The sequence below is a fragment of the Haliaeetus leucocephalus genome, unplaced genomic scaffold, assembly GCF_000737465.1.
Source record: "Haliaeetus leucocephalus isolate CR32 unplaced genomic scaffold, Haliaeetus_leucocephalus-4.0 Scaffold1, whole genome shotgun sequence".
In the NCBI taxonomy this organism is placed as follows: domain Eukaryota; kingdom Metazoa; phylum Chordata; class Aves; order Accipitriformes; family Accipitridae; genus Haliaeetus; species Haliaeetus leucocephalus.
This window is the reverse complement of record NW_010972437.1, coordinates 11,749,255-11,775,766: the sequence shown is the minus strand read 5'-3', so window position 1 is coordinate 11,775,766 and position 26,512 is coordinate 11,749,255. Positions and strand designations below refer to the sequence as shown.

The following is a 26,512-nucleotide window of genomic DNA, read 5'->3' as shown; positions in this document are numbered from 1 at the left end:
TTTTTAAAGAGTTAAAAAAGAGCAAGGGGAGGAAATAGACTTCAGTGTTTTCATTCAGTTAGAGCAGGGTTCAGATCTTTGAACAGATGTTATGGAAATAAACATTTTAAAATTCTAGAGGCATCTTGGCAAAGAAGGTGAAACTGCCTATCCTCTGTTTTTTCTTTTTCAAGTGTCAAACCAATTATGAGGAAGAACCTAAAAAGGACATATATGGTAGAAGAGAAAGTAATAGGTTATAGCTAGATAAACTTGATAAAAACAAAACAAAAAAATTCAGCTTGTTCCTTTCTTCTAGGTTAACAAGTCTTTCACAGCATACATAAACATTCAAATATTTAATCTTAACACCATCAAAATAGTTTCTTTTATAAAGCTATATATGCTGCACATGAACAGGAATTCTTGCCCAAATTGTGTATGTGAAGAATTGTAGCAATTATCCTCTGCCTGTATTTAAACTTTGAGCTTGAATACTTTGCACTTAAAAATATGAAATAGCCTTTTGAAGATACACTTCTGGCAGTTTTTTTTATAATTTCCTTTTACAGATAGTCAAGTAGACATTGTCAAGAAAATTGTTTTATCTCTATAAAATATGTGCCTGAAATCTTCACAACCAAATAAATCAGGGGTAAAATATCCTTTAAAGAAGCCTTATCGACATAATTGAATAGAGATGTATAACTAGCATTGATGCTGTTACTTGTATATGTATGCTGTGATGTTGTATCGAAGAAGCAGAAGGAGAAGATAGATGATGTCTTGTGTGAAAATATTACTGCCAGATAAGACTTACTATGCTCTAAAGAGGCAAATTAGCAATATAAATAAGGAACTGGATAAAGCGTTCAGTGGTCAAACAAAACAGAAAGGCTTGTAGGGTAGTGAAAATAAATTAAATACTTTTGCTTTTAGTAATTTCCTAATAATTTTGTAGCCCTGCTTTGCAGCACTGGAAATGCCCACCTCACTTTGGCCACAGTGAAATGAGATGTCAGCGCAGTACCCTGTTGAGATACAAATTTGGGGACAATAATTTCAAATTGAAGATTAGAGGGGGGAGTATAGGTGTGTCACCCATGCATTATCCTTCATGATAAGAGTGTGAAGTTTTAATTTCCAAATCAGTCATTCCTCCTGCATGGTTCTGTCCTGGCATTTGCTATGGTCATGGAATGATACGTACTCAGTTATGGTTGCCAGGCCAGTTAGTGAAGTGTGGTTACTACAGCAGCTGCTACAGCTCTTTCTGGGCTTGTACCCTGCAGATTTAAGGGAAATGGAGATATAGCAGCAGCTGTCCCACAGAGATGCTGAAAAGTTGGGAAAAAGGACTAAGAAGCTGGTATTTTTTAAGCAAAAAAGGTGAAGACAAATGTAACACTTCCACATTTTGTTTTAATGAAAATTTATTTTAAATTGGGTGAGGCAGCCTAGGGAGTGGGTGCTTCACTGGATAGGGTCATAGATTTTCTACAAGAAGGATGGCCTTGCCTTAAAATGCTTCTGCTCTAGCTCATAACTCTACCAAACTGTTGAGAGCTGAAGAATTTTAATTGATTTAGGAGGGTTGTCCACACTTTTAGATTCATCTATGGTCCTATTCCATACATTGGGCTAGAGCTTTCAGAAACAGGAGTACACTTAGGAAAGGACAGAAGCTTTAGCAGAAAATCCAGTGGTAGTTGAAGTCTCACTGAAATGCATTTTTTTAACTTCTTATGCTCACGGATATCAAGTTATAACTCTGCAGCATCAGCAGTGAGGGGACACTTCAGTAGCATACCAGCATCAATGTCAAAGAACAGAACAGAAGGACATCCTCACCAGCACTAGTTTAGCAGAGGGGGGCTGAACTCAGTGAGATTGCTCTCTAGTGAACAGCAGTGGTGATCACAGAGGAGTGACTTCAGATGCTCTGATATGGTCTCTGGAAAAGCCTTTCCAAAGGCTTTTGGAGCCATGTAGGGGGTGTAGGGAGATTCACCTCCTTGTCCTTGGTTTGGGTAATGGTTCCTTTCTAGATTAATACCACTGCCTCCTATCAGTGTGACTACAGTGACATTAAAGCTTGAATAATTCTCCATCTGCCATCAGTAGTAATGTAATCTGCCATTACTTTTCTAATTAATAGGTTAATCATTGAAGTTTTGAGGAATATATTATAATATTAGCTTATTAAATATTATTCCAAACTATGCTTTAAAGGAGCCAAGTTTGCAGCAATTTAGTAAGATAGCTGCAATGAGGAAGTAAATTTATGTTGTCCTGTACTGATGTTGTTCCATGCTAGGCAGCTTGTACTTAGGAAATAGAAAACAAAATTTGGCATCATAAATATATTCATTAATGTTAATGTAATGATGATGACAACAGTTACAATGATGATAATTTTATTAAAAGATAGTTTGTAGAAAGTGGTCAAACTTTGCCTGAGTGTGGAAAAGCAGTTAATTGGTGCCATGGTCTTTTATTATTCTCATTATGCTGTCTCACTAAGTATCCTTTTGAAACCAGCCTCATTGTTATACCTTATAAGCACTTAACAGAAATGAGTTTGAGTGCTACTACTATTACTGTTACACTGCAATCTGGAGATTGTACACAAGCAAAATTCCATGTCCTAGTAAGGACTAAGGGCCACCTCAGCTTGGGTCACCTAGTGTTAGTTAATTGCCTACTCCTAAACATAGAGGACATTTCCCAGGAGCTCTGATCAAATCCAAAGGCACTTTGTTGTCAAACAACTTAGATCCTAGTTCATTTTTATGTTTATTCACCATCTTAACCAAACAGCTAATTCTTACACTAGGTGTTTGTCTGTGTGTCTTGTTTGAGAGACATTAGTAAGTTGTTATTCTGGGGTACAGTTAAGATTCTTTGCACGTTTCTGTGCTGGCTACTGGTTTTTGTTTTTTTTTTTTTTGTAAAACATAGGTGGAGGAAAAGGTATATTTTCTAAGATAGATTAATGATTAAATCATTCACTGAAAGCCTCTCCCAAATTCTAGCTTTGTTTCCAAATGTGCTGGATCAAAATGTGTGCCCTTCCGGTAAAAATATTTGTGGAAATTTCGTGGTACACAGTAGTATTAAACCCAGTGTATTTTGAAGAAAAGCTATGGAAACAAATGGCTTGCAGTAATGAATTATTAAGAAACATTGTAAGGAATGTAACAATTTTCAGATTACTACTATGCATGTTACTTAGAAGTTTGGATTCCTCTTTTTGTTTAGAGCATGGCTGTGTCCCCCCCTTCAAATGCCCACTTCATGTACTCCAAGTGGAAGTAATGGCTGCTAATACAAAGTGCTCAGCTGCTTTGCTAAAGTAAGCCACTAGGAACACACAACTTCGATTTGTCTTTCCCAATAAATATGGAGTTTGGTTTCTCACTGCTGTGCTGATGTTTAAAACTCCAAAAAGCGTGGCTCAGCTACCTGTGAGAATGCTTGTCCTTCCATGATGACTCACTTAACTGGGGTCATGAAGGAGTTTTGTCAGAAGAAAGAGCTTTTCCTGCAGTTCATCTGCCTGACATGACGCTCCTTGCCACATCAATGGAAGTGAGCCCTGCTTTCACCTTCTGAACTAGATGGAAGCCCCATCTCTTGAGCCTTCAGCAACTCTCAGGAGAAAAAGTTACACGGTCTATGAATTAAATCCCCCCAAATCTTGTCCTTTTGACAGGACCAGAAGTGGAAGAGATTTCTGCACTCACATTTCAGAAAAGAGCACTGAGAGAACAGTGTTGATTAAGTTTATACAACCTGATGCATGTTGTTTGCTAACTCTGTTTGCTTTTTCCCTGTCTGACTTTATCGAACAATTAGTACCACCAAACACTGAGATCCTACAGTCAATTCTATGCAAATGAACTGATGGACTTGAATGGAGTCAGCTATGAGCAGTTGTATGAATGAAACAGTCTCAGACACAGTTTTTCTAGGAAATGGGGGTATTCTGAGAATGATGTCCCTTTTTTTCCATGTCAGGTTTTACTGTTAATTTTGAGAGTCCATACATTAAGGGAGTTAGTGTCCCAAGTGCTAGTGTAGTTTGGGGAGGGATCTTGTATAAATTGATTTTAAATCTGTCTGCAGGCTGCACCTCTTAATCTTCTTAAAAGGGTTTTGTCAAGAGAGCTAATGCTTATTAGTACCTGTCACCTAGTGCACAGTCAAAAAAAAGGAATGGGTGAAAATCTTACTTGAAATACTTCAAAAGGGAGCTGCTGTAGTTGGTTGTGGTTTGAAGTGGTGAGAGGATGTCACTGTGATGTAGAAGCAACTGTATACACCAGAGAGTTATTCTTCTCATCTGTAGTTAATAAGGGTAAGTTGGAGTATAAATGAGGATAGATATTTAATCCCTCCTAGACTTAATTTAATAAGAAAGATGAGACAGAGATTCTGTGTGAGTAGGATTTGGGCTTCTTCCCTGAGACAAAGTTTTGGATCCCTTAAGTCTTTGATTCCAAAGAGGAATCTTTACAAAAATCCTGTTGGAAGGAGTGCTTACACTGTGGGTGTAACAAAAAGATTATAGAGATATGTATTTGTGAACTTAGTCTTTGTTCATTGTAAGTTACCTGACTTCTGTTAATTTAGAAGCTCATCCACCGGCTAAAAGAACATTTTTGTCAATAAAATTAACTAGCAGCATTTCAGTGAGTGATAGGTCTAATGATTACTGACAGTTGTCTATCTTCCTGGTACCCCTTTGTACATAAATGATTTCTGCATCTGATCCAGCATGATCTCCTAGGAACATTCTATGTTTCTTTCTGTGTGTAGTGGTAGGCATTTAGTCTGTTATGAAAGATTCTTTCTAATGCTTCAGCTAGTGGTTGGCTTACTTGCTGATTCATAATGTTTGATAATCACATTTAAAATATATGTTATGGAGCTAATTCACTTTAGTTTCATAAATACATAGTAGTTTTCTGAACCTGCTGTACTGCTGGTCCACATGCTACCTTGTTGGGGGAAGTTCTGTGATCTTATTTTTCTGGAAATCTTGTTGTTTTAAAGGTGTTGCTATCATAGATTTTAAATATTTGGATTAAAACTCTTTACCCTTGCCAATGAAGAGTTAAGATTCTTGCTTGCGTATTTAATTTGTCCAACATTAAGAGACAGGAACTGCATGAAAGAGAATGTACTTTAATAAAGTTGTCTTGCTTGAAAGTGAGAGAGAAAACAGAACACTCAAGTTAGTTTGTACCTGGTAAAATGCAGAAAAGAGATGGGGATATTGGAGTTACTGCTGATATCGAAAGCTTTTCTTTTAGCCAGATAGAGAACTTCCATTTTGGGCACCAATTCCACAGAGCTCTTGTATGTTTGGACTTCTGTTTATTCGTGTTCCCTTACAAACTTAAAATGATATATCATTATAAGCTCTTTAAGATAAGGACTGTATCATCATATACGCTTTTACAGTAATTGCTACAGCAGGACTTTGGTGCTAAATGGGGCTTCTGGACACTGCTGAAATGATAATAGTCATGCTCAAGTTGATAACGGACAGTTGTTAGGATGTTTTGAAAGGGTTTCATTACGTACCTGTACGTAATTGGTTTATATTATAGTGTGATGTTTAATGCAGACATTTGTAAGCTTGGTGCATGTAGGTGGGGATGTTTCTTTGATAAAGCCCTTGAGAATTTTGTCCTTTGTTTTCTTGCAGACCTTTGGAACGTTCCAGTGAAGATGTAGATATAATATTCACACGACTGAAAGAAGTGAAGGCTTTTGAGAAATTTCATCCAAACCTTCTCCAGCAGATATGTCTCTGTGGATATTATGAAAATCTGGAAAAAGGAATCACATGTAAGAGAGCTTCATATGATAGCCTATTTTAAGTAGATAAAATTAGGGGTTAGGCTGGGATTGTCTCTAGGAGATTGATGAGAGAGCACAGTCAGTGGAACGGCCATAAAAGTGTTTACAGTCATAGTCATGGGGGAAGGCAGGACTAAAGTGCTGCTTGCTCTACAAATGCAGTGTATAGTGAATCTATGGTAACAATGCACGCATTATTGGATTTAGGACTCTGCCACTGTTTTGTTGCAAGATTAGAAGCAAGTCATTACACTTAAGCCTCATTCTTCCCCTGTAAATGTATTATTGATCTCTTTTGTAGGTGCTTTGTGATGTCAGGGGCAAAAGCATATCACCTAGGCATATCACTAATAGCGTGTGGTTTGCAGTCACTGAATAACACAAGACAGATTTGCAGAGCTGCATACTGTTGTGGGGTACAACAGCTCTGTGCCTTCTCTGGCAGCCCATGTGCCAGATGAAGGTGGATAGGTGTGCTTGGTCTATGAAGCTGAGATCAAATTAAGTGGTGGTCCTGTGATGGGAATGTGTGAGTTCCCAGAGCTGTACCAGGGGAATAGCTAATGGAGATCTGTGGTATTTAGTAGAGTCTCGGGTACCCCTCAGGTACATCTGGCATGCTTTAGGCACACAGCACTGGGGTTTACTTAGAGTAATAGGAAATCTAATACTCTGTACTCACACAGTTGGAATGCATGAACACCAAAGTCCTGCAGTTGCTTCTCAGCCGGAACTCTTACTGAAGTCAGTGGGAGCTGTGTCTGCTTTGGAAGATTCTGAATTTAAAAGGGACATCGTTCAGAAAGTCTTTTTTGCTGTTGTTGTTGTTCTTTATTTTGTTTGTTTATTTTGTTTATTAAGACAGCAGTAAAAGTGAAGCAAACTGGGGAGAAGAGTGAAGCCATTCTATGTGCTTTCATTGTTTTTGTAGTGTTATCGACCAGTTTACTAATATATGTGCTTTCCAGTGTCATTGGAAACACTATTGTAATAGTAAGTAAGTAGGCTGATATGACAAATTCTATAGTGCCAGCAGTGACTATAGTAGTACAGTAATGTGAAAGAAAATGTTTGTTAATGTTGCTAAACTTAAAGAGATAGCTTTTATTTACAAGATTTCATCTTTCCAGTATTCCGTCAGGGTGATATTGGGACAAACTGGTATGCTGTTCTGACAGGATCATTGGATGTGAAGGTTTCTGATACAAGCAACCACCAGGTAAAACAGATTTTTCGTTTAAACCATCCAGTCAGTAGTACAAAGAAAGGGTATGACTTATGCTGAGGTAGATAACAATAACATATATCATACAGATATTTTGTCCTATCACAAGCATGTTTCTGAGTCTGCTTTAGTCTCAGTTGTCCTTTCTCTATGGAGGTAATGCTCTGAAAAAGGGTCTACATTTTAATATGAAACATGACTCCTCTGTCTTTTCTAATAGTGCCATATGAAGTTAAGCTAAAGATCTAAGAGTTATTAATTCATTCCCTGGAAATACTTTAATTCAGTCCTTGTTCAGAAAGTTCAAACCAAACCCACCAACTATGCAGTTGGATAACAGCATACTGCAGTCTCCACTGCAAGAATGGGAAAGTATTACAGTAATAGTAGAGTATTGGAACTGCTGCCATGTTAGACCGGAAGCCTGGTATTAACAAATACAAGAACAAGTAAAATTCCCCCCAAATTGCAAGCTATTTCTCAGTATCTTGGACTCCGGGATTTACAAAATCGGGGAATTTAGAGTAAATAAATAAGTAAAAAGATGGGATATTCCTCCTGGAAAGTCTCCCACCCATGTCGTCTAACATCATGCTGACAAGTCATGCACTTCCTCCTGCCAGTTGAGTCTTCTGGGAAGGCATCATGTCCCATTCCCTGCTCCCATGTTTGAGATCTGGGATTGTCCCATCATGTAGGTCAGCATGGGGTTGTACCTCTGACATGTAACTCATTGTGCCTTCACATAAGTGGTACAACTACCCAGGACTTGAAGTGTAACACTACCCCTTTTTCCCACCTTGACTGAATATAGCATACATGGGTGGTGGTGGTGGTGTATTCTTTGCCCAAAGTTTGGCTGATTGAGGAAGGCTTCTTGCTCATAGCAGATTGGCAGAAATTGGATTTTTCACTTTGTTAAGCACTGCATCACCAGTGAAATTGGGTCAGAATGCAAGTCTGGGCAGTGTGTGAGCACTGGGTCTTTCTACTCACCGTAAGATGATAGATACAAAAGGAATTTCTTTCATATCATTATTTTTAGCAACCTCTTCACTGTACTAAGTAGAGACTGATTGAGAGTGTAATTAGCCCAATTTGAGCAATTCTCAGCACGGCCTGGCTGTCATTGGTATTGTCACGATTTGGAACAGGACTGGAGTCTTACGAGACCCTTTTCTGTGTGGGTGTAAAGCAATCAGGAGTATTTTCCGGTGTTTGCCAAAAGATGGCACTACACTGTTGTTAAGGTCCAATGCTCTTTACTGAATCAGAAAGAAATATATCCACAAAAATGTTCTGGATGTGGAAGTTAAATTAAGAATCTGTTTGGAGTGTTGATTTGTTCCATTAGATGGAGAATGGAACACTTCAGCCTTTTAAGAAATCTAATATGAATATTTTTTTCTGCTTGTTCAGATTCACTGCATTTTCCTGCCAATAGGAAACTATAGGACTATAATTCGCATAGTTCTAGTTCTAGAAATTATATTCTGCATTAATTTCTTAGCCTCACATTTCCTTCTCTCAGGAGCAATGAACTGAATTCTTACCACTGCCTAGTTGCCATAGGATACAGCCTCACTGCCAGAAGGACAGCAGCTCATGCATTTACCATTCTAGTGCTGGATAAGTTTGGTGATTAGGGACTCCTAAATAGTATTTAAGTCCAATATTTTATCTGGTTTTGCCCCAGCTTGGTGTTTATACCGTGTCCCCACCTTGTCCATCCTTGGTCTCCTGCCTTTAGCTCCTGGGTACCCTGTTCCAGTCTTGCCTGTACTTTGCTGTTGGCATGGTGCTGGTCATCATTGAGCTTGAAGTACTTGCTAGCACTCCCTGCCTACTGTGCTCACTACAACCACAGGTGATGGAGAACATACAGTGTAGCTCCATAGGTGGGCAGCCCTGACAGACTCAGTTGCCAGCATTGTGCTCCCAGCCAGGAATGGATGACCAGTGCTTAAGATGTAGGAATGCTTGTAACCTACCCTGGAGCACATTTTCCAGTAACAGCACCCAGGAGCCAAAGCTTCCTTTGCAAAGTCATAGTCACGGTCAATTGCTCTGCTGGTACCATATGTTACCATAAATGGCACTAATGCTAATGAGAAACTTCCAGCAGAGCAGAAGAGATACAGAAATATACCTGAGTTTACAAGTTTAAAAGTTTCTTTTCTCATGTAAAAATACAGAAGGACTATGCCATCTTTTCTAGGAAGACAGAAGCTAACTTTGTATTTAGGTTCCTATTGGTTAAAAAGTCTTTAGACACGACTAATAATCTTGTAATACTTAGGATAAGCAGGATGTACTAGATGACCTCCTGAATTTTCTTGGAGCTTGAATTTTCCTATGATTATATGATGATGCCTACAGTGTTAATGTAAATACAGAAAATCAATTCTCTTGATTAAAAATATTAGTCCCACTTTTATTAGGTGTTTGTATGTCTACCTGGGGAACTTAAATTTCAGCAAGCATGGGAATAAATGTGTTGTGTAGCAGCTACCATGTGCTAATTCTTTATGCAGTCACCTTTGGTGTTTTGTAGCTTTCTCCCATTAAAAGTGCAGTAAGTTATTGTCGTGGTTTAACCACAGCCAGCAACTAAGCACCACACAGCCACTCCCTGCACCCAGTGGGATGGGGGAGAAAATCGGGAAAAGAAGTAAAACTTATGGGTTGAGATAAGAACGGTTTAATAGAACAGAAAAGAGGAAACTAATAATGATAATGATAACACTAATAAAATGACAACAGCAATAATAAAAGGATTGGAATGTACAAATGATGCGCAGTGCAGTTGCTCACCACCTGCCGATCAACACCCAGCTAGTCCCCGAGTAGCAATTCCCCACCCTCACTCCCCAGTTCCTAAACTAGACGTGATGTCCCATGGTATGGAATACACCGTTGGCCAGTTTGGGTCAGCTGCCCTGGCTGTATCCTGTGCCAGCTTCTTGTGCCCCTTCAAGCTTTCTCGCTGGCTGGGCATGAGAAGCTGAAAAATCCTTTAGTCTAAACACTACTGAGCAACAACTGAAAACATCAGTGTTATCAACATTCTTTGCATACTGAACTCAAAACATACCACCGTACCAGCTAGTAGGAAAACAGTTAACTCTATCCCAGCTGAAACCAGAACAGTTATTCTGCAGTGTGTGCTAAAAATGTCTTAATAGCCTTTGCTCCTACAAAGGCATGTAGTTACATGTCTTGCACTAGAATTTATATCTAAATGCACTAATGGATCCAGACTTCAGTGTAGCTAGGGAAGCATTAATTTGTACACATCTTTGCTGTGCATCAGCTTACTCATGCAGACACCCATGATTTCTCACAGAAAATGTTAGTAATACTGATCAAGATCAAGCTGAGAATTCATATAAACAGAAATATTAACATTACCTATTATTTGCTATTATGATAAGAGGAAGCATTCCATTTACTGATTTAAATGTTTTAATAAAGACAAACACACATATTTAAGATCTCATAGGTAAAGCCTTGCTTTCATCTTGGTTTGGAAAATTTTCTGGCTGGTTGCAAAACTGTATTATGTCACAAGAGGGCAGTATTAGAATATATAACAAACTGAGTACAAGCACTATTTAATACTAAAATGGCTAGTTTGAAAACCACATTCAACTATTTACAACATACCTATTTTAAAGAGTTTGACCAGAGAAGATTTCTTTGCTGCTGTTAGTTCTGTTCCACTGAGGTGATAAAATATGGTAGCTGCTGCTGATCGTGATGGTAATTTCATTTGCCATTGAATGGGACAATACAGTTTACAGTACAGAGATCTGCAGGATTACCCATCCAGTACATCCTGAGTGGTGGCTGGTCTGCTTTCTATACAAATTATTTATGAATTTTCTGGCTATTCGACAATCAAGAAGAGACTGAAGAGGACTTTTTTAAGGTAAAAATATCACACTATGATTTGCAGAGGTACGTGTAATGAACTGTTTTGGTCTTGCCTCAACTTGTTTGTAACAAATATATATTGTGATATATATTGTGCTTAAAAGTCACACAAAGAGTTCGTAAGTCCCCTTCAAAATAAACAGAAAATGCAGCCTGTTTAGAATCTATCAGAAAGAGGTCTTCACCCTCAGTTATGAACAGATTCTGAATTTAACTTTTCTTTGGCACTGTTACCTACCCAATGTTACAACCAAGGTATACAGTAATAAAAGTCCCTCTTTGAGGTATTCCTAATTTGGTGTTGTCTTAAAAATACTGCTGACTGCCTTATGTATGTTCAATTTTTGAACTCTATTTTGAAAATGAACAGATTCTGAAGGATGTTGATAATGTCTCAGAATAAAGCTGGGAATAAATGCATTACGACCAAAGCATCAGTGCGACATCTTTGCATCTTTGACATTCTGCAGCATTGTGTTTTACTGAATTAGATTCAGAGCCTTTTACCACAAATGATTAAGATTTATATTCCTATCTGATAAAACGGGAAGGAATGAAGAGAAGAAAGACAAAGACCAAATAGCAATTTGATCAGCAGTTTTACTGTAGTCTGCCAGCTGAATTACAGCGTGCGCTAGGGGCTATTGCTAGTTTATCTTGTCTGTGTTTTGGTGATTTTTTTTTAAACTGATCAGATTTTAAAAACAGACCAAACTCAATACAGGGCATTGACTTTACAATTAGCCTTTTTTAGAAAAGCTTTAAAGGAGGAGCTGTGGGTGCTTGGGTGGTACAGCAGTGTCAGTTGTAGGAAGATGCAAAGGGCTGGGGATCAAAAGCCAAATAAGTTAGTGGTGTTGCTGAGAAGAATAACTGTGAAGAAAGAGGTTCAGATGTCCGTGTAAGAAAGGGAAGAATTTCCTGGCTGTTTGAAACTGAAGACAAAGGAGGTATGTGATAAGATGAAGTGGAAACAAGGAAAGGGATTTAAACAGGACAGTCCTTGTAATACTGCTTTTTGCCTGTAAATGCCATTTTGTGTGCATGTAAATAGCCATTATGTATTTTGGAGATAACCTATGTGAAGTTGTGACATAGGTTCGTACTGTAGTCTGTAGTGTAGTGTAAATATGCCCAAGCTAGCTCTAAATTACTTAGTATGAGCATGAGAACTGGTATAGCCATTGTAACACAGAGATTGGCTGGACTAAAGTACTCAGTTGAGAAGCAGGGTCTGTTGGTCCATGCTGAGTTCCACAATGTCGTGGTTGTACTAATTTTGGTTTTGAACTTGACTTATTGAAAGTTAATGTGGAAAAATCACTTCACTTCTGTCTGCAAGGTAACCTCGCAAAAATTCCAAGACATTGCAGGTAGCTTTTAGAGGATCAGATAGAAACGTATGGAAATAATGAATATATTATGACAGTACAATTAATCTGATCTGTAAATATCTTAATTAGGAACTAGAAGAGAAGTTGGTCACAGTCTTTCTAGATGCATAATGCCTCCTTTGAGCAAATCACCTTGTTTTGTGTAAAGAGGATCGCCTAACTTATGTTGGCAAACCGCAATTCTAGTGTGGGAAGATCTTTCTATGTTGTCTTTAAAAGCAGTTTGATAAAGATTTCCTATCTGAATGGCTGAAACATATTCCAGTGGAGATAATGGAACAGGAAGATCACTTCATAGAACAGATAGTTTACTTTCATGTGTATCCTTTGGTTTCTCTGTTATCAAAGGAAATTTTTGCTGAGGACAAACTGAACTGTGTCAACTGTGTTTCTTAGTAATAAGAAAACTTTTCAAAATGCCAGCTTTTGCAGATCTCCAATTAAACATGGAGATGGTATGGAGTCCTGGAGGGACACAGGTGCAGAGGTGAGTTGAAGGTACAAGGTGTAGGAAAAATGATGAAATTAAAAACAAACTAGCTACATCAACTCCTTTATAAACTCAAAGTATTGAATAAACTAAAATTTCAGAGAAAAGTCCCCAATCCCTTTCAACCTAGGACTTGTAATTTTTTTTCCTATTTTCTTCATTTCTCTCTCAGACACCATGATTTTGTTTACACACAGTACAAAAATTCTGTTTGCCAGGTTGGAAAACAGAAAGTGGCACAAGTCAGGGAGGAGCATGCAGGGATGTGCCTTGTGATGGTGGGGGAGGGAATAAGGCAGAGTCTTTTTCTGATTCTCATCCGTTCCATAGAAAGGTCTTACAAATTCAATAATGTTTTAGATTGATGGGGGGGAGGGGGGGGTAACAACTGTTTCACTGCATGTGTCTCACCTGCCAGTGAGAGTCAGTGAAACTGAATACACAAACAGCCTCTGATTTGAAAGCTACCATTTTATAGTGTGTTCAGAGGACAGACAGCAATGGAAACAATCTCATCTTTTTAAGTCTTTAGTACTGCCTTTTAAATAGCTGTGTGAATTTTAGCTGGTTACCAGCAGCTAGAACCCCCTGCTGCTTCTGGGATTGCAGAGGGGAACAGCAAACTGAATTTTGAGCTGCCAGCAATCCTCCTGAAGTCTACATTGAACAGCAGGAGATTCTTGAGTGTAAGGTTAACAGGCGTAATAGGAAATGCACACCTGATTCCCCAGGAGGCTGGAGAGGTATAAACAAGGGGCAGAGAGAAAATGGGGCTCTGAAGTCTTGAAAAAGACAAATGGGCTTGCTCCCTAGCTGGCTGTGAAACTGCCTCTCTATGGAGAGCAATGATGGCTGGGGAAAAAAAACTGAAAGAACTTTCACTTGATAAAAGCCTGGACTTTAATGATCGTATATAGGACCGTTCCAGCTTCTTGACTTAACACCCCACAATGTTAATTTATTTCTCGGGTTGAACAGCTGCCTCATCAGAAGTTATCTTAGAAAGTGGTTCCTTAACCAACACCTTTCATTTTCTCTTCTTCTGTATTCTGTCTTTAAAGATATATTCTTTAGGGTTGTAAAGAATCAAAAAAGGTGAAGCATTTCAAAGGTGTTTATTTTTTTGGAGGGAGGGAAGGTAGTGAGAAAGACGTTGGAAGATGTAAATATTGCTTATGACCCACCTAATGGAAAAGTTTCTGCCAGGATATTTGGTTATTCTGCCCTAAACAGAGATCTTTTATCTGAACTTTCTAAATAAAGTTGAGAATAATGTATTGGAGACCTGGAGATTTGTGTGAGCAGTAGGCACATTTTCTTTGTAGCTCCTTTGAGTGCAATTGTGAGTATGGTAGCACGCTTATAGTGTTTCAGCTCTGAAAGGTAAGCGTGTTAAGGCAGATCTTTAGTGTATAGCCTGTATTATAGACTGTTTGTAGAGACTTCTATTTAGGTGCCTAGGTGCTCATTCCCAAATATTCTTTCTTTTAAACAGTCCCTGTTCATGTTTCCTTCCTTGAAAATTTATTTCTTACAGTTGTAAATTCTTCCTAGATCTTTTCTAAGACATAATTGATTTTGTTTTCCTGAACACATAATTTTAGATGGTAATATCTGTGCAAAAGCAATTTGCTATGGTTCAGGGAACTGGACTATTATGGGCATTTGTCTTTGTAATGCAATTATAAAGCTACTAACTTGATCTTAATAACATTTGCCTATTAGCACTTATTAGATGCATGAAAGGAAGACAATGCAATTTTAAACACAGAAAATGATGCTGAAATATGCTCATGCATCTCTCCTGGATTATCAGCTGCAAGGATGTAGTGGATGGGATGACAAAATTTTCTGCTTTTATTTTTGTTTCATGAATCCCACATTTTAGAATTAAACTATATTTCTAATGTTGTATCGAGTAAAATTAGCATGTGTTTTTATATGTTTATGTGTATTTGTCTGTGTGCATGTGTGATTTCCTTAGTGAAGTACAGTTTGTATCAGTTTAAATTTTTAATGCTATTGCTATTTTTTTTTAATTACTTGAAAGACAGTCAATTAAGGCCCAACTTGGAAAGAGACATATGTAAGTGTTCAGCTTCAAGCCTGTGCTCAGGAACATAGCAACTTGTAAGCCTAGACTAGAACATGTATCTAAAGATCTTGATTCAGCAAGTTATTTAATTTCAAGTATTCTATTTTTTTGTCTGCAGTAGCTCAGAATTTATATTGGAACTATTACAGAGGAGTTCCTGGCCAAGGGGGATTGATTTAGGCATCTTCCCGTCATATGAATGGCATGTGCTCAAATAGACTCTTTTGAAGTGGACTTTACTGCATGTTTGGGACCATCCTGAATACTGTATTCCAGGTGGTTTTGGACTTTTAAATAGTTTTCTTGAAATCCCTGACTTATGTGAAAATAATTTTTTTTTAGTCTGATACATAATTGGCAGGCATCCATGAACAATTGAGAGATTTACTGGCATTTTCAACAGAAAGGCCAAGAGTTGATTAAACTGTACAACTGCATTGTGCACAGACCTTGTACAATAGAGAAATGCATTACAAATGCAAGAGGATATTATAATTGAAAGTTAAGTTTACTGAGAAAACATAACAGTCAAATTTTCTTTCTGATGAGCCTATATAAGGCAGAAATTTATATTCCCAGGTTGCATTTCTGATGCTAGTTATCTTCTAATCACCTCTGACATTTCTAAAGGATCTCATCACAGAAGTCTTTACAGGTAGATGAACAGAGGTCATAACTTTCTTCCAAAGGTGAAGGTAACTCTTGTGTTCTCTGCTTTGCAGGCAGAAATGTATAATTCAACTGATGGTCATAGAAAACAGAAGTCCTACTTACTTCCACATTGAAGCTTCCCGTTTGTTAATCAGTGTATTGATTTTTTTGTTTGCACTTTTAATTAATTTTCTTTTAGAGCAAATTGCTGAAGAATCTTAAGGCAGTGCTGTTAGCAAATGTGACATAAAGACTCTTAAAACATCCTGGAATGTTTAATATGTGTCCTTTTATTTTTAATTCAAAGGATGCTGTGACAATATGCACTCTGGGAATAGGAACTGCTTTTGGAGAGTCCATTTTGGATAACACTCCTCGCCATGCAACCATCGTTACCAGAGAATATAGCGAGCTCCTTCGAATTGAGCAGAAGGACTTTAAAGCACTTTGGGAGGTAAATTCAGATTTATATGCAGTTTATGCAGAAAAAAGTGATTTAACCTTTTAAGTGTTTGTAATGAAATATAAGCACATTTATACTGTAAGCAAAGTAATAATTCTTTTAGTTTGCACAAAAAGAAAAGTCTTTTTATTTCTTTTTAGTGCCTCATATTCTGTATGATTACATACTCCTGTATTTCTGTCTTGTGGGCTTCTTCTAATGAAATAACTTAGGTGAAATTTCTGGTGGAATTGTATACTGCAGGTGTTGCTTTCTTACCCTTAAACTTGCTTTTATAGCCAGCATTTATGAGGAGTCTATCCTTAGTATACTCTGATATTTTAAATTATTCTCCTTTACTCCTGTCTCATCACCAGCTGTAAGGGGTTTAGAATTTGCAGATGGATCAAGATCACTTAAAAATTAAGTTACTGATTACACATGAATTCCCTTAAAACTTTCCTTTGTGGAGAACGTACTGCTGAGGTTCTATAATCTCTGTGTACTTTGGTATCCATGCTGAGAAGACTTCATTAACATGTTACTTTGTGAAGTTGCTGAACTTCAATAATTTTTCATTTTTGTAAGCATTACACTTGATTTGAAAAGTGTTCTGGGAATTGGAAGGCATCCTGTTGGCCTGGCCTACACTATTTTCAGTTTGTACTGCCAGCTTGTTTTAAATGGTGACAATACAAATTTAGGTGTTGTATAGAGCTGTCAGATGCTGTGACAGTGTCCTAAAGTTGCAGATGTAGGGCCACATAACTATATTTAAGACATAGATGCTGGCTGTAGCATTTTAGTTCAGCTTCTCTCCTAAGTGCAGAAAGATGGGGTTTTTTTGGCTTTCTCTTTTCCTGAGAAAGAGCAGTATTATACTCCAAATAATTGTCCTAAAGCAGTACTAAAGTAAGGGTATCAGAAAGAAAATCAAATCCACAGCTAGCTACACTGACTGAGGAAACAGCACTAATGCCACCTGTCTGCAAATACGTTGCTTTGAGCATAGTTAATGGTGCAGCATGACCAAGGCATGAAAGACTGATGTGTGAATGAAATGTGCTTGCCATTGAATGCTCTGACAATATCAGATTTCATTCTTTGAATTGCATAGCCATAATTTGCACTGTTTTTTTTGCAATGTCTACAGCTGAAATGAAATGCTTGTAAAGTCTCATAGAAAATTTGAAGAAATTCACAATGCAATAGTTTTCTGCAGTTCATGCTTTTTTCTCTACAGGATCTTCATTATAGTTTTAGACCCTGGCATTAAAAGATTGAATATGCCAGTGATCTCATCTGTTTTAACATATGCTACACTTGCCAGTTGTCAGAAATTTTTAATGTAGATAGTGCTTTACAAGCTCATGATGGAGGAGAATAAATCCAATTGTAGGTTTCTCAAGTAACATTCTTTTTTAATTAACTTTTAATTAGTATAAGCAGAGTAATTTCTGCTGTGTATATGACTTTCTTGCTAAGCATTCAGAGATTGTTGGTTTCCTATCAGAAATATTGGGAGAATGGATGTTAAGTTCCTTTCTTTAAAATCTTGAACCTTAAAACATATTTAAAGTTGTTTTAAAACAAAAATGCTAATGTAATTTGCTCTTTAATCACTAATAATGTTGTTTCTAACAATTTTGCTAATTTTGATGAGTTTTTTGATGATAGATGCTTTTGGAAAAGGTCACGTGTTGAAAGTATTGGGAGCTGTCATAGGGAGCCTTAGCACACATCCTGTATGTTGCAGATTTTATGAAATTGTGCAGCAGAGCATGTCACAGATGCTGCAGGTGTCAGTCACAGACCACAGTTTAGCTTTGTGGTGCTTCTTTGCCTTTTGTGCAGTTTTACAGTGAACTTTTAATGTATTTCGGAGTGCTTTCTTTCAAGGAGGCTATCCCTGTGCTCTTAGTGAGTGGAAAATTATGCCACAAAATATAGCTTTGCTGGTTAGTCTGAGGTAGAATTAAGTTGTTCATTTTTTTCAAGGCGGTATTTGTTTCCCTGCAATCTACTAATCCCAAAGCCTACATAAACTGCAGCTAAGGTATGATAAACAGAGAATGTTCAAAACAGACATAAAATTATTTAAGAAAATTCCCCCTAAATATACTAGCAATAGCAGCAGTATTATTATTGTTGTTGTTGTTGTTGTTCTCCTTGTTATTTGAAGAAAAGTAAATACTTTTCTTCCAAGGAAACTTTTTGTTATGTTATGGATGCTGTGTTGTTCTGTCTACCTTATCCTAAGATTCATATATCTTTGCTGTGACAAAGCCCATATGGGGAAATGGTTATTGATACAGTGATGTGCCATTCAGATAATTTTTTAATTTGTTTTTAATGAAAACCCACAGAAAGTCAGATATTTATTATCAGGGATACCATGGGAAAAATGAGAGTATGCAACCATGTCAGTGTCATTACAATCCAGATACGGTAAAAACTAAAATCTAGTGCATACAAATTTCAACTCTGCAGATAATGAGAATTTAATTCCAGATAGAAGTAGTTTCTCCATAAAAAAATTGTTGAATAATTCCAAAATAATACAATACTGTAGGTTAAGAACAACCTAAATAAACTGTAGAGTTGGAATTCTTAACATAGTTGCTGCTTTTATGAATGTAGGATTTTTATGATTAATACTAGAAGTGCAAAGAATACATTTTACATATGATTAAATTTTTTGTTTGGTTCCACCCCCCACTCCCCACCCCCCCGAAATTTACTTTTGGGGAAATTTACTTTTTTCCTTCTTTTGAGAGAAAGAACAAATGAAAACTCTCTGTTAGCTGATTAAAGATTTTTTTGGCATACAGAGCATGGAAATTCTAAGACTGCAATTTTTAATATTCTTTTTGATTTTTAGGTTGTGAATATGATCTTGGAAAATAAACCAGTATAAATTGATTCAGTGTGAACTTTAATTTATTGTGCAACTAATCTGAAATGATAGGACTAAGAGCTATGAACTATCTTCCTTTATAGTAAAAATTCATCAACACTGAAACCTACAGATGAAGTACATGTTTGCAACAAATGTTTTTCTACCACAAAGCTATGCAGTTCTTTGAAAGACAAATGAATATCCATTTATACTGCTTATGAAACTTTTATTATAAATCCTGAAACTAGATTTTAAGAGAAAGATGTAATACCTATCTATTTTAGTTATTTCTAAGTTTAGAAAGAATTTTCAGAATCTCTATAATTTCATATTATGAATTTACAGATTTTTCTGAGTATCGTTTAAATTGAAGTGACTTTTCCTGTATTAGGTGTATTGCTCTAAGAACCAATTGCATTGATAGAATGTTTCACAGACCAGATGTGGCTCATTAACGTATTTAATGCACAATATACAGCAAAATGTATTAATTCTTTGAGTACAATTACAATTGGGTCTATACCTGAAAGAAAGAGATTGCTACTTCTGAACAGACTTTTTTATCACTATTCTTCTGTCAGTTTTATAAATTTAAATACACTTTGAGGAAAAGATAGGATATTCTTTATCAAAAATATAATAAGATGCCTTCTGTAATATACAGAACCACATATTCAATCAGCTCTTTAAACACATAAAGATTTTCTATTACCTCCACTTTTAACAGTCAGAGAATGCTAATCAAAAGGAATGGTATCCTCCTGATAACAACAATTACCAGTTAAAATGGCCTAGTCTTTTCTCTAATGACTGTATCTGTTGAAATACCATCCTGTTTGGTAACATCTGTTGAACTTCTAAACTTTACTCATCCTTGGAGTCTTGTTTTCTATCAGTGGCTGCTATAGCAGGTTGGAGATGATGAAATCCCTGGTTAGCTTCTCACACAGCTGAACACTGTTTCCTGATGAAGAAGCTGTAGGAGGTTATGGGAATCACTGGTGATGTGCCTTTGTGCACGGATTGTCCCCAGCCTTCATCTCTGAGGAGCACTAACAAACATGAAAAAAAGTTATTCATCACTATCACAACACTGTAGACTTCCAAGGTGCTCTATGAATCTGTAGGAAGAGATAGTCTTTGTGTTGATAAGAACTTGCTTTCCCTCTTTAGCATCAATGAGTAACTGGTGCTAGCTACCGTGCCCAAAAAACTGTTTCAAAGCACAGAGCAAAAGACATCCAAAAATAAACATGAAAGCAGAAGGCTACACACGAGGAGATCTGGTCATGCACATCCTGTTGGGTCACTGGCTTGCTCCACCTCTAATAGTTGGATTCTTTTAAACAGAGTAGGAGTGAAATATATGTATTTGAGCAGTGTTATCATTACAGAAGTTCTCTGTAGTTCATCCTCAAGCTTTGTTCTTTCATGCAATTGCAAACTGATTCAAACCCAGACAGGAAGGGAGTGAATCTGCTGAGAGGTGACTTATTTTTAGAGGTCTTTCCTACCACAGTGAATTACTCAGCCTTTCTTGGATAACATACAAATAACCAATTTCCTTTTGTGTGGAATAAGATTATGTTAGAAGTTACTGAACATGCCTTGAGAAACATTTGATCTTGAGTAAATGAAGAACAGCTATTACTTCGGTATGCAGTGACTTTGGAGAGAGGGAGTCTTGGCCCCTATAAGGTCAGAATGAATATTTTAATTCTTTTTTATTCATGTTCAGCAGCACTTACACATCATCTAGTCTGATAAACAGTAGTGTAACTTGCTTCCTGCTTTTGCCCATCTGATGACAATTCAGTAGCCCTCAGCAGACTTCACTGCTCTGAAATTACAGCTTTGAGAGAAGCAGCTTTCTTACCATCTTTGTTTTCTGAACACTATGAATGTTAGTTTTTAATGAGCTAGTTTAAAAACAGATCCTCTGTCAGAACAGAAGAAATTTTACATACCGTTTCAGTGGAATGCTGTGTAGGAAATGCATGTATGAAATGGCATGCTGACGTAAATGTCGCAGCACTGTTCAATGAGGTTTCTGAATAAGGCTTAAGTTCATCAGAATTGAGACCACAGCTCTCAGTGCATTTGCATGTAATACCAGTTTGTCTTTTTAAGGTCTATCTAGTCATATCCCTTATACCAAGGTGTAATATAATCTTATGCCTCATTTTATGTGTCAGGATTGTAGCAGTAGGAATTATGAAGGCACTGTAAAAATACATTAATGGAAATGAACATGTAAGGATTTTCATTTGTTTTATCTGTTTGGCCATGCTGTAAGTACATTATTTAGCAAAGTATGTTACTGAATCTCATGTAGGTGTTTTGTAGTGTAATGCAGTAGGCAGCATTTCAGAGGGGCTGCCTTTTCCTTGCCTTAGGCTACTGGAAAATATATGTTACATTGTTACTTAAGAATGTTCTTGCTTCTTTCTCTGGTAGACTCCTGAATACTTAAACATGTTTAAGGAGTATTAGGAATCTCATGTAAATATCAGTACTTTCTAATGTACCTTCTCACCAATGAGCATTCTATACCAGAAATTTTTTCCAGTTCATTTAAGTGAGAAATTAAATTTGATCTGAGAAATGAAATATTGAGAGGGGGGAATAAAAAAAAAAATCAGATTCATATCCAGCCCCTAAACTATCACCTTGATTTATGGTATACTACTCTCCCAGTTTATTGCACAGTAATCAATTGCAGAAGTCTTTGCTCCGATTTACTGATTTCCCATAGGCAAACATAGTAGAGATACAAAACTATAGTTAATAAAATACAGAATATTTAGCTTTGCAGGATGGGTGATCATGTGATTTAAAATAGTGTAGTGCTTGGAGACCCACAAAAGTATAAAAAGGTGGTCATGGAACACTCAGCTGTCTTGACCCACTTCATGTCACACTCTCCATTGACTGCTCAAACTCTGCCTTGATGATTTGTCTCTCTAATGGGGTTTTATTTGAGAAATGTAAAAGTGATCAATTTGTAGCAGTCTGCATTTGCAATGTAGCTGGAATACTGTGTTCACCAACCTCTCAAATAGCCTTCTTGTCAGAATAAGGAAGAATGATTCCATGGTATCAGATCCAGAATACAACACAGAAGGAAGATGTGGAAGGACCCAAGTGTGTGGAATCTGTTGCTTTACGGTGTCTGCAAACCTTCATCTGATGACCAATTCAAATTTGTATGCAAAGAAACAGAGCTAGTGTGAGAGACATTGAAAAATGAAGTGATGGTAGGCAAGCAGGAGATTTTTTTTCCTAGAGTAACACATGGAAGGAAGAGGAATATAAAAAGTACTCCTCCCCTCCCCGGCTTTAGAATATGACAGTAAACACAGAATTGGCAAGATGTGAGCAAAGCTTTGAAAATAACTAACATCCCACCTTCATACCTTCTGTGTTCATACTGATAAAGCATGCAAGTGAGTAGCAGGAAAAGATTCCAAAATTGTTATTATACCAAGAAGAGGTGCCAGATTGCACTCCCAGTTTTGCTGGTGTGAACTGAGCATATTTCAAGTGAATACAGTACAATTGCTTTGATACGCATGGAGCTAAGTGGGAGCAGAGTCTGGCCTTTAGTGGTGCTGTTATATTGGTTTTGACCATCCTTGTAATATGCTTTTAGGTTTTTTTCTCTTGTTTTGCTTTGTCAAACATTTCTAATTTTAATGACCAATGCTCTGTCTGGTAGAGCAGATTTAAATGAGTATGGAACAGCATTCTATCCTCAGTAGCCGGACTTATATCAGAACAAGCCATGTTTGTCAGCATAGCAACACAGTGACTGCTGCTTCCATTCAGGTGTATTGATCACCATTTAAAAAATGGATGCAGATTTTGTGAACACTGTTTATGACAGTGTATCTCCTAAGGTAACCTTCCTGGCCATTGGCAGGGGAGAAAAATATCTAGGAATGAGATTTTTCACTTCAGTAACGCAGCTTTTCTCTTGGTGTGATATATACTGATGGAAGTGTACAAGTCTTTTGATCGAGTCTTGCTATGACATGTTCTTTTCTAAATAATGGCATTATGACTGAAAAGTTCATAATCAATAATTATCTGCACTGTTTCAGATAATTTGCCGTGCCATTATGTATGATATTCAATATTGTCAATGAGGCACAATTTCTGCAGAAGATCAAGGGATCCAGTTAGTTTTAACTCTGTGAGTTTGCCTTTCGCTGTTGTTATCCTTGGTTTAAGGTTACAGATGCAGGCACTTTAAACACCCCTTACGAGACTGAAAAGATTGAAAAATAACAAGCTGATTGGAAAGGTCTGATCCTTCTTCATGTCTCTCTGCAACAAACTTTCCTGGGGCATGTTCTTGTATGTCATCCCTACAATCAGTTTCCACCTCAGTCTCCCAGTTTATTCTGAATCTATTTCAATAGCAACATTTTGTGACTGTGTCACTGATCACCATGCAGAGGTGGAATAAGGCTTTGTAGTTCTGATTTCTCTCAAACCATACTAGCATGTCATTTCTCTTAGGTGGAATTCTGTATCACTGTAGTAACGCCTATCAGCTTGAAGGCCCTGTTGAATCCTAGTGTACCAGGCACTGTGCAAAATATATTGTCATTCCTATTTACAGCCCTTGTAAATGTTTATATGTTTATTAGCACTTCAAAGAGTCTTAAATTATATTGCAGAAAGCTTGACTTATTTGAGGTTCCTTCTTGGATAAAAAGAGAGAGAAACATCCAGCAAGCATGTCAGTCTCCCTGTTAAGTAATGCCTTTATTGGTTTTCTCATATTTTATCATGGTTAGAGGTGAAGTTGAAAAATATGAATTCATCCAATTTTCAAGAAAAGAAATTATTTTGATTAATTCCTAAAATATTTAAATTACAGAAGAACATCTGACAAACTAAAATGTATACACTTAAAGTCTGCAGATGTTTTTGAGGCTGCTATTTTTCTTTGAAGCTTTACTGCCAAACTTGCACTTTCTATAACCAGCTTTTTTATTAGCAAAGAAAGTGCTTTTCATCCTCAGCAGATTGTATTATTAAATGTGGTATCTCTAAGCATGATGTGCTAACTGGCAAAAACATGTATTGCAAAACACAACTTGGAGCCTACGAACCTTATTTCAGGGAGCAAACTTCTGGTCTTTCATTAGTTCATTTTTATTAAGTAAAAATGTCTTTCAAAAGAATCATAAGATTTGAAGCTTATAAAATAGTTTCTGGCTTTTTTCCCCAACATAATTTTAACTATCAAATATGTGTTTCATTCTCATCTGTCACAGAGAGAAAAAATGCATAACACAGAATTATGTCTTTGTACATATGTGCGTGTACATAATCTGCTATCTATCTAATACGTGTGTATTGTGTGTATATATTACTACATTAAATTCATATTTGCCTTGTCAAACTTCTGTGTCAGATTGCCTGGACCTTTGGTTCTAACTGCATTTGTGGTTGGTAGTGTCCTTTCCTGCCTTAGAATGGATACCAAAGTGATCAGCTGCACAAGGCTTTGCTTACGCTTCTAAACTTTTTGGATTTGACACAGACCGTCTGTTCCTTAACTCAACTGTGGGGTGGTATGTGGATGAGGTTATTTTGGAGATTGACCCTTTCTGACCTTCCGGTCAGTGTTCTCATCTAAATCCTTGGTTTCTTTTCAGACGAGTTGTGCTTTTTCTTCCTTACAGAAAAGGTTAATCTATTATTACTGGTTCCTCCAGGTTCTTGAGAAAAATAGTAAGCCCTTAGAAGCTTCCTTTTAGCAATGAGCTTTTGTTGCTTTACAGCAATGGATATGGTTGTGTGTTCCTCCAAGGCATTCCTATAGAATGCATGCTTGCATGCTGCATTTGAATGGGTGCTTTCTGCTTGTACTATATAATGGGTCAGGCAAATAATGTGATACCATTTATTAGATCAATGGATCTGTTTTAATATTGACATTTTAAAAATCCATTAGCTTAAACCTGCTGGCATTAAAAAAAATTAGAGATCTTTGACAATAAGATCTGTGGCAGTGGAAGATCATATGCAGATTAACACAAACCAAAGGCAAGGCTATTGTATTACATTATATATTATTATTTTTTATTCTGACAGTCTTTACTTTGTAAAATATTTTGGAAAAATACTGTAAAAGTGTTCATATTCATGTAGCAAGGAAAATGAAACCTGTAAGTCCTATTTAGCAGAAAGTAAATTCCTCCTTCCTTAAGGAAGCAGTCCCTTGAGTGAGCATTCAACAACCTAAAACTCAAAACAAGCCAAACCCCAGACATTATCAATTTATTAGGTATATGGATTAATAAATGGGCTCAAAAAGAGAGTGCCCATTGCTTGCCTTAGATAGTGCAGTTCTGATAGATGTATTTTCCTGGTCATAATCAGAGCTGTAAGGTTCAATGTCTGCCCTTTCCCTTAGACTGGTTCCTCCCCTCTTTTCATCCATGGTGAAACCCTACCTTATTGAAGTCAAGGAGCATTGTGGGATTTCAACCCAGGTAATTACTAATTACTTCCTTCTTGTATAATATGCAGCACAGGCTGTTACCGGTAGGTTTAAATCCTCTTCACCCTCTTCCTTTCTGTATCAGTTTCTACCCACTGACATAGTTGATGCTATGTGAGAGCATGAGGCTGGAATCACTCAAATGATTTTGTGGGTTAGTAGTTCAGGGGTTCTTAACAAAATGGTCAACCCAATACTTGTACTGAGGTAAATTGTATCAAAGCCTTACAAACTCTAGGGATCCCAGAGGTATGCTTAAAAATGAAGATATAAAAGACTAAGAACTGAATATGGAATCTCTCTCCTGTGGCAGAGAGTAAGAATTACAGGGCCCAGCCTGTCATCTGTGCTGGTTATGGCCAGTCCCAGATATCAAGAAGAGAAAGAGATTTAAAAAACCCCAGATAATCCATGTGCTTGCTCTTGAATCAATCCTTGTTTCAATCTGAGCAGCGGTACTCCAACACCTAACAGTTCTCAGCGTTAGTGGGTATTGCTGCAATTCCCTTAGTTCAGTAAGCTACAAAATTCCTAGAAATCTGTTTACTAGCAATGTGAAAATATCAGGCCTGAAACATGCCCCGAGGGGGCCTGCAGGCCCTCTGAAATGTTTAAATCTTAAGGGGATTTATGGAACAACCTGTTCATAGCTAATTTTTTTTTCTTTTGGGGAATGCTTATCTATGCCACAAATATTCAAGAACAGCACATAATAAGACATGGTGGCTTTCTAAGGCATGTGCTCCCTGTATTTTTATACTCTGTAATGAAGTGAATGTTCACAGAATTCGTGTTTTCATCTAATATTTCTGTTACAGGCTGTTGAAATCAATGGTTTGTCAGAATTTGTGGATTCATACCATCAGTCTAATGTGATGCTTAAGGCTCAATTTCTTTATCCTCCATCTCAAGGCTGATTAGATAAGACCATTAGTTTGTATTTCCTCTGAGCTCTGCTTAAAATAGTTTCTCGGTTAAATCTCAAATGAAGAAATTAAAAGAAAACTGAA

At 37.1% G+C, this 26,512-nt stretch overlaps 1 protein-coding gene across 3 annotated transcripts in view; it reads left to right on the top strand.

Moving 5' to 3' along the window:
- Positions 1-26,512, top strand: part of RAPGEF4 (Rap guanine nucleotide exchange factor (GEF) 4) — a 158,151-nt gene that overhangs the window by 7,421 nt on the left and 124,218 nt on the right. For all 3 annotated transcript variants that reach the window (XM_010566634.1, XM_010566627.1, XM_010566619.1), the window contains exons 2-4: positions 5,696-5,838; positions 6,981-7,069; positions 15,949-16,095. In XM_010566634.1, the coding sequence (XP_010564936.1) occupies positions 5,696-5,838; positions 6,981-7,069; positions 15,949-16,095 (379 nt within the window). The remainder of the gene's footprint in view (positions 1-5,695; positions 5,839-6,980; positions 7,070-15,948; positions 16,096-26,512) is intronic.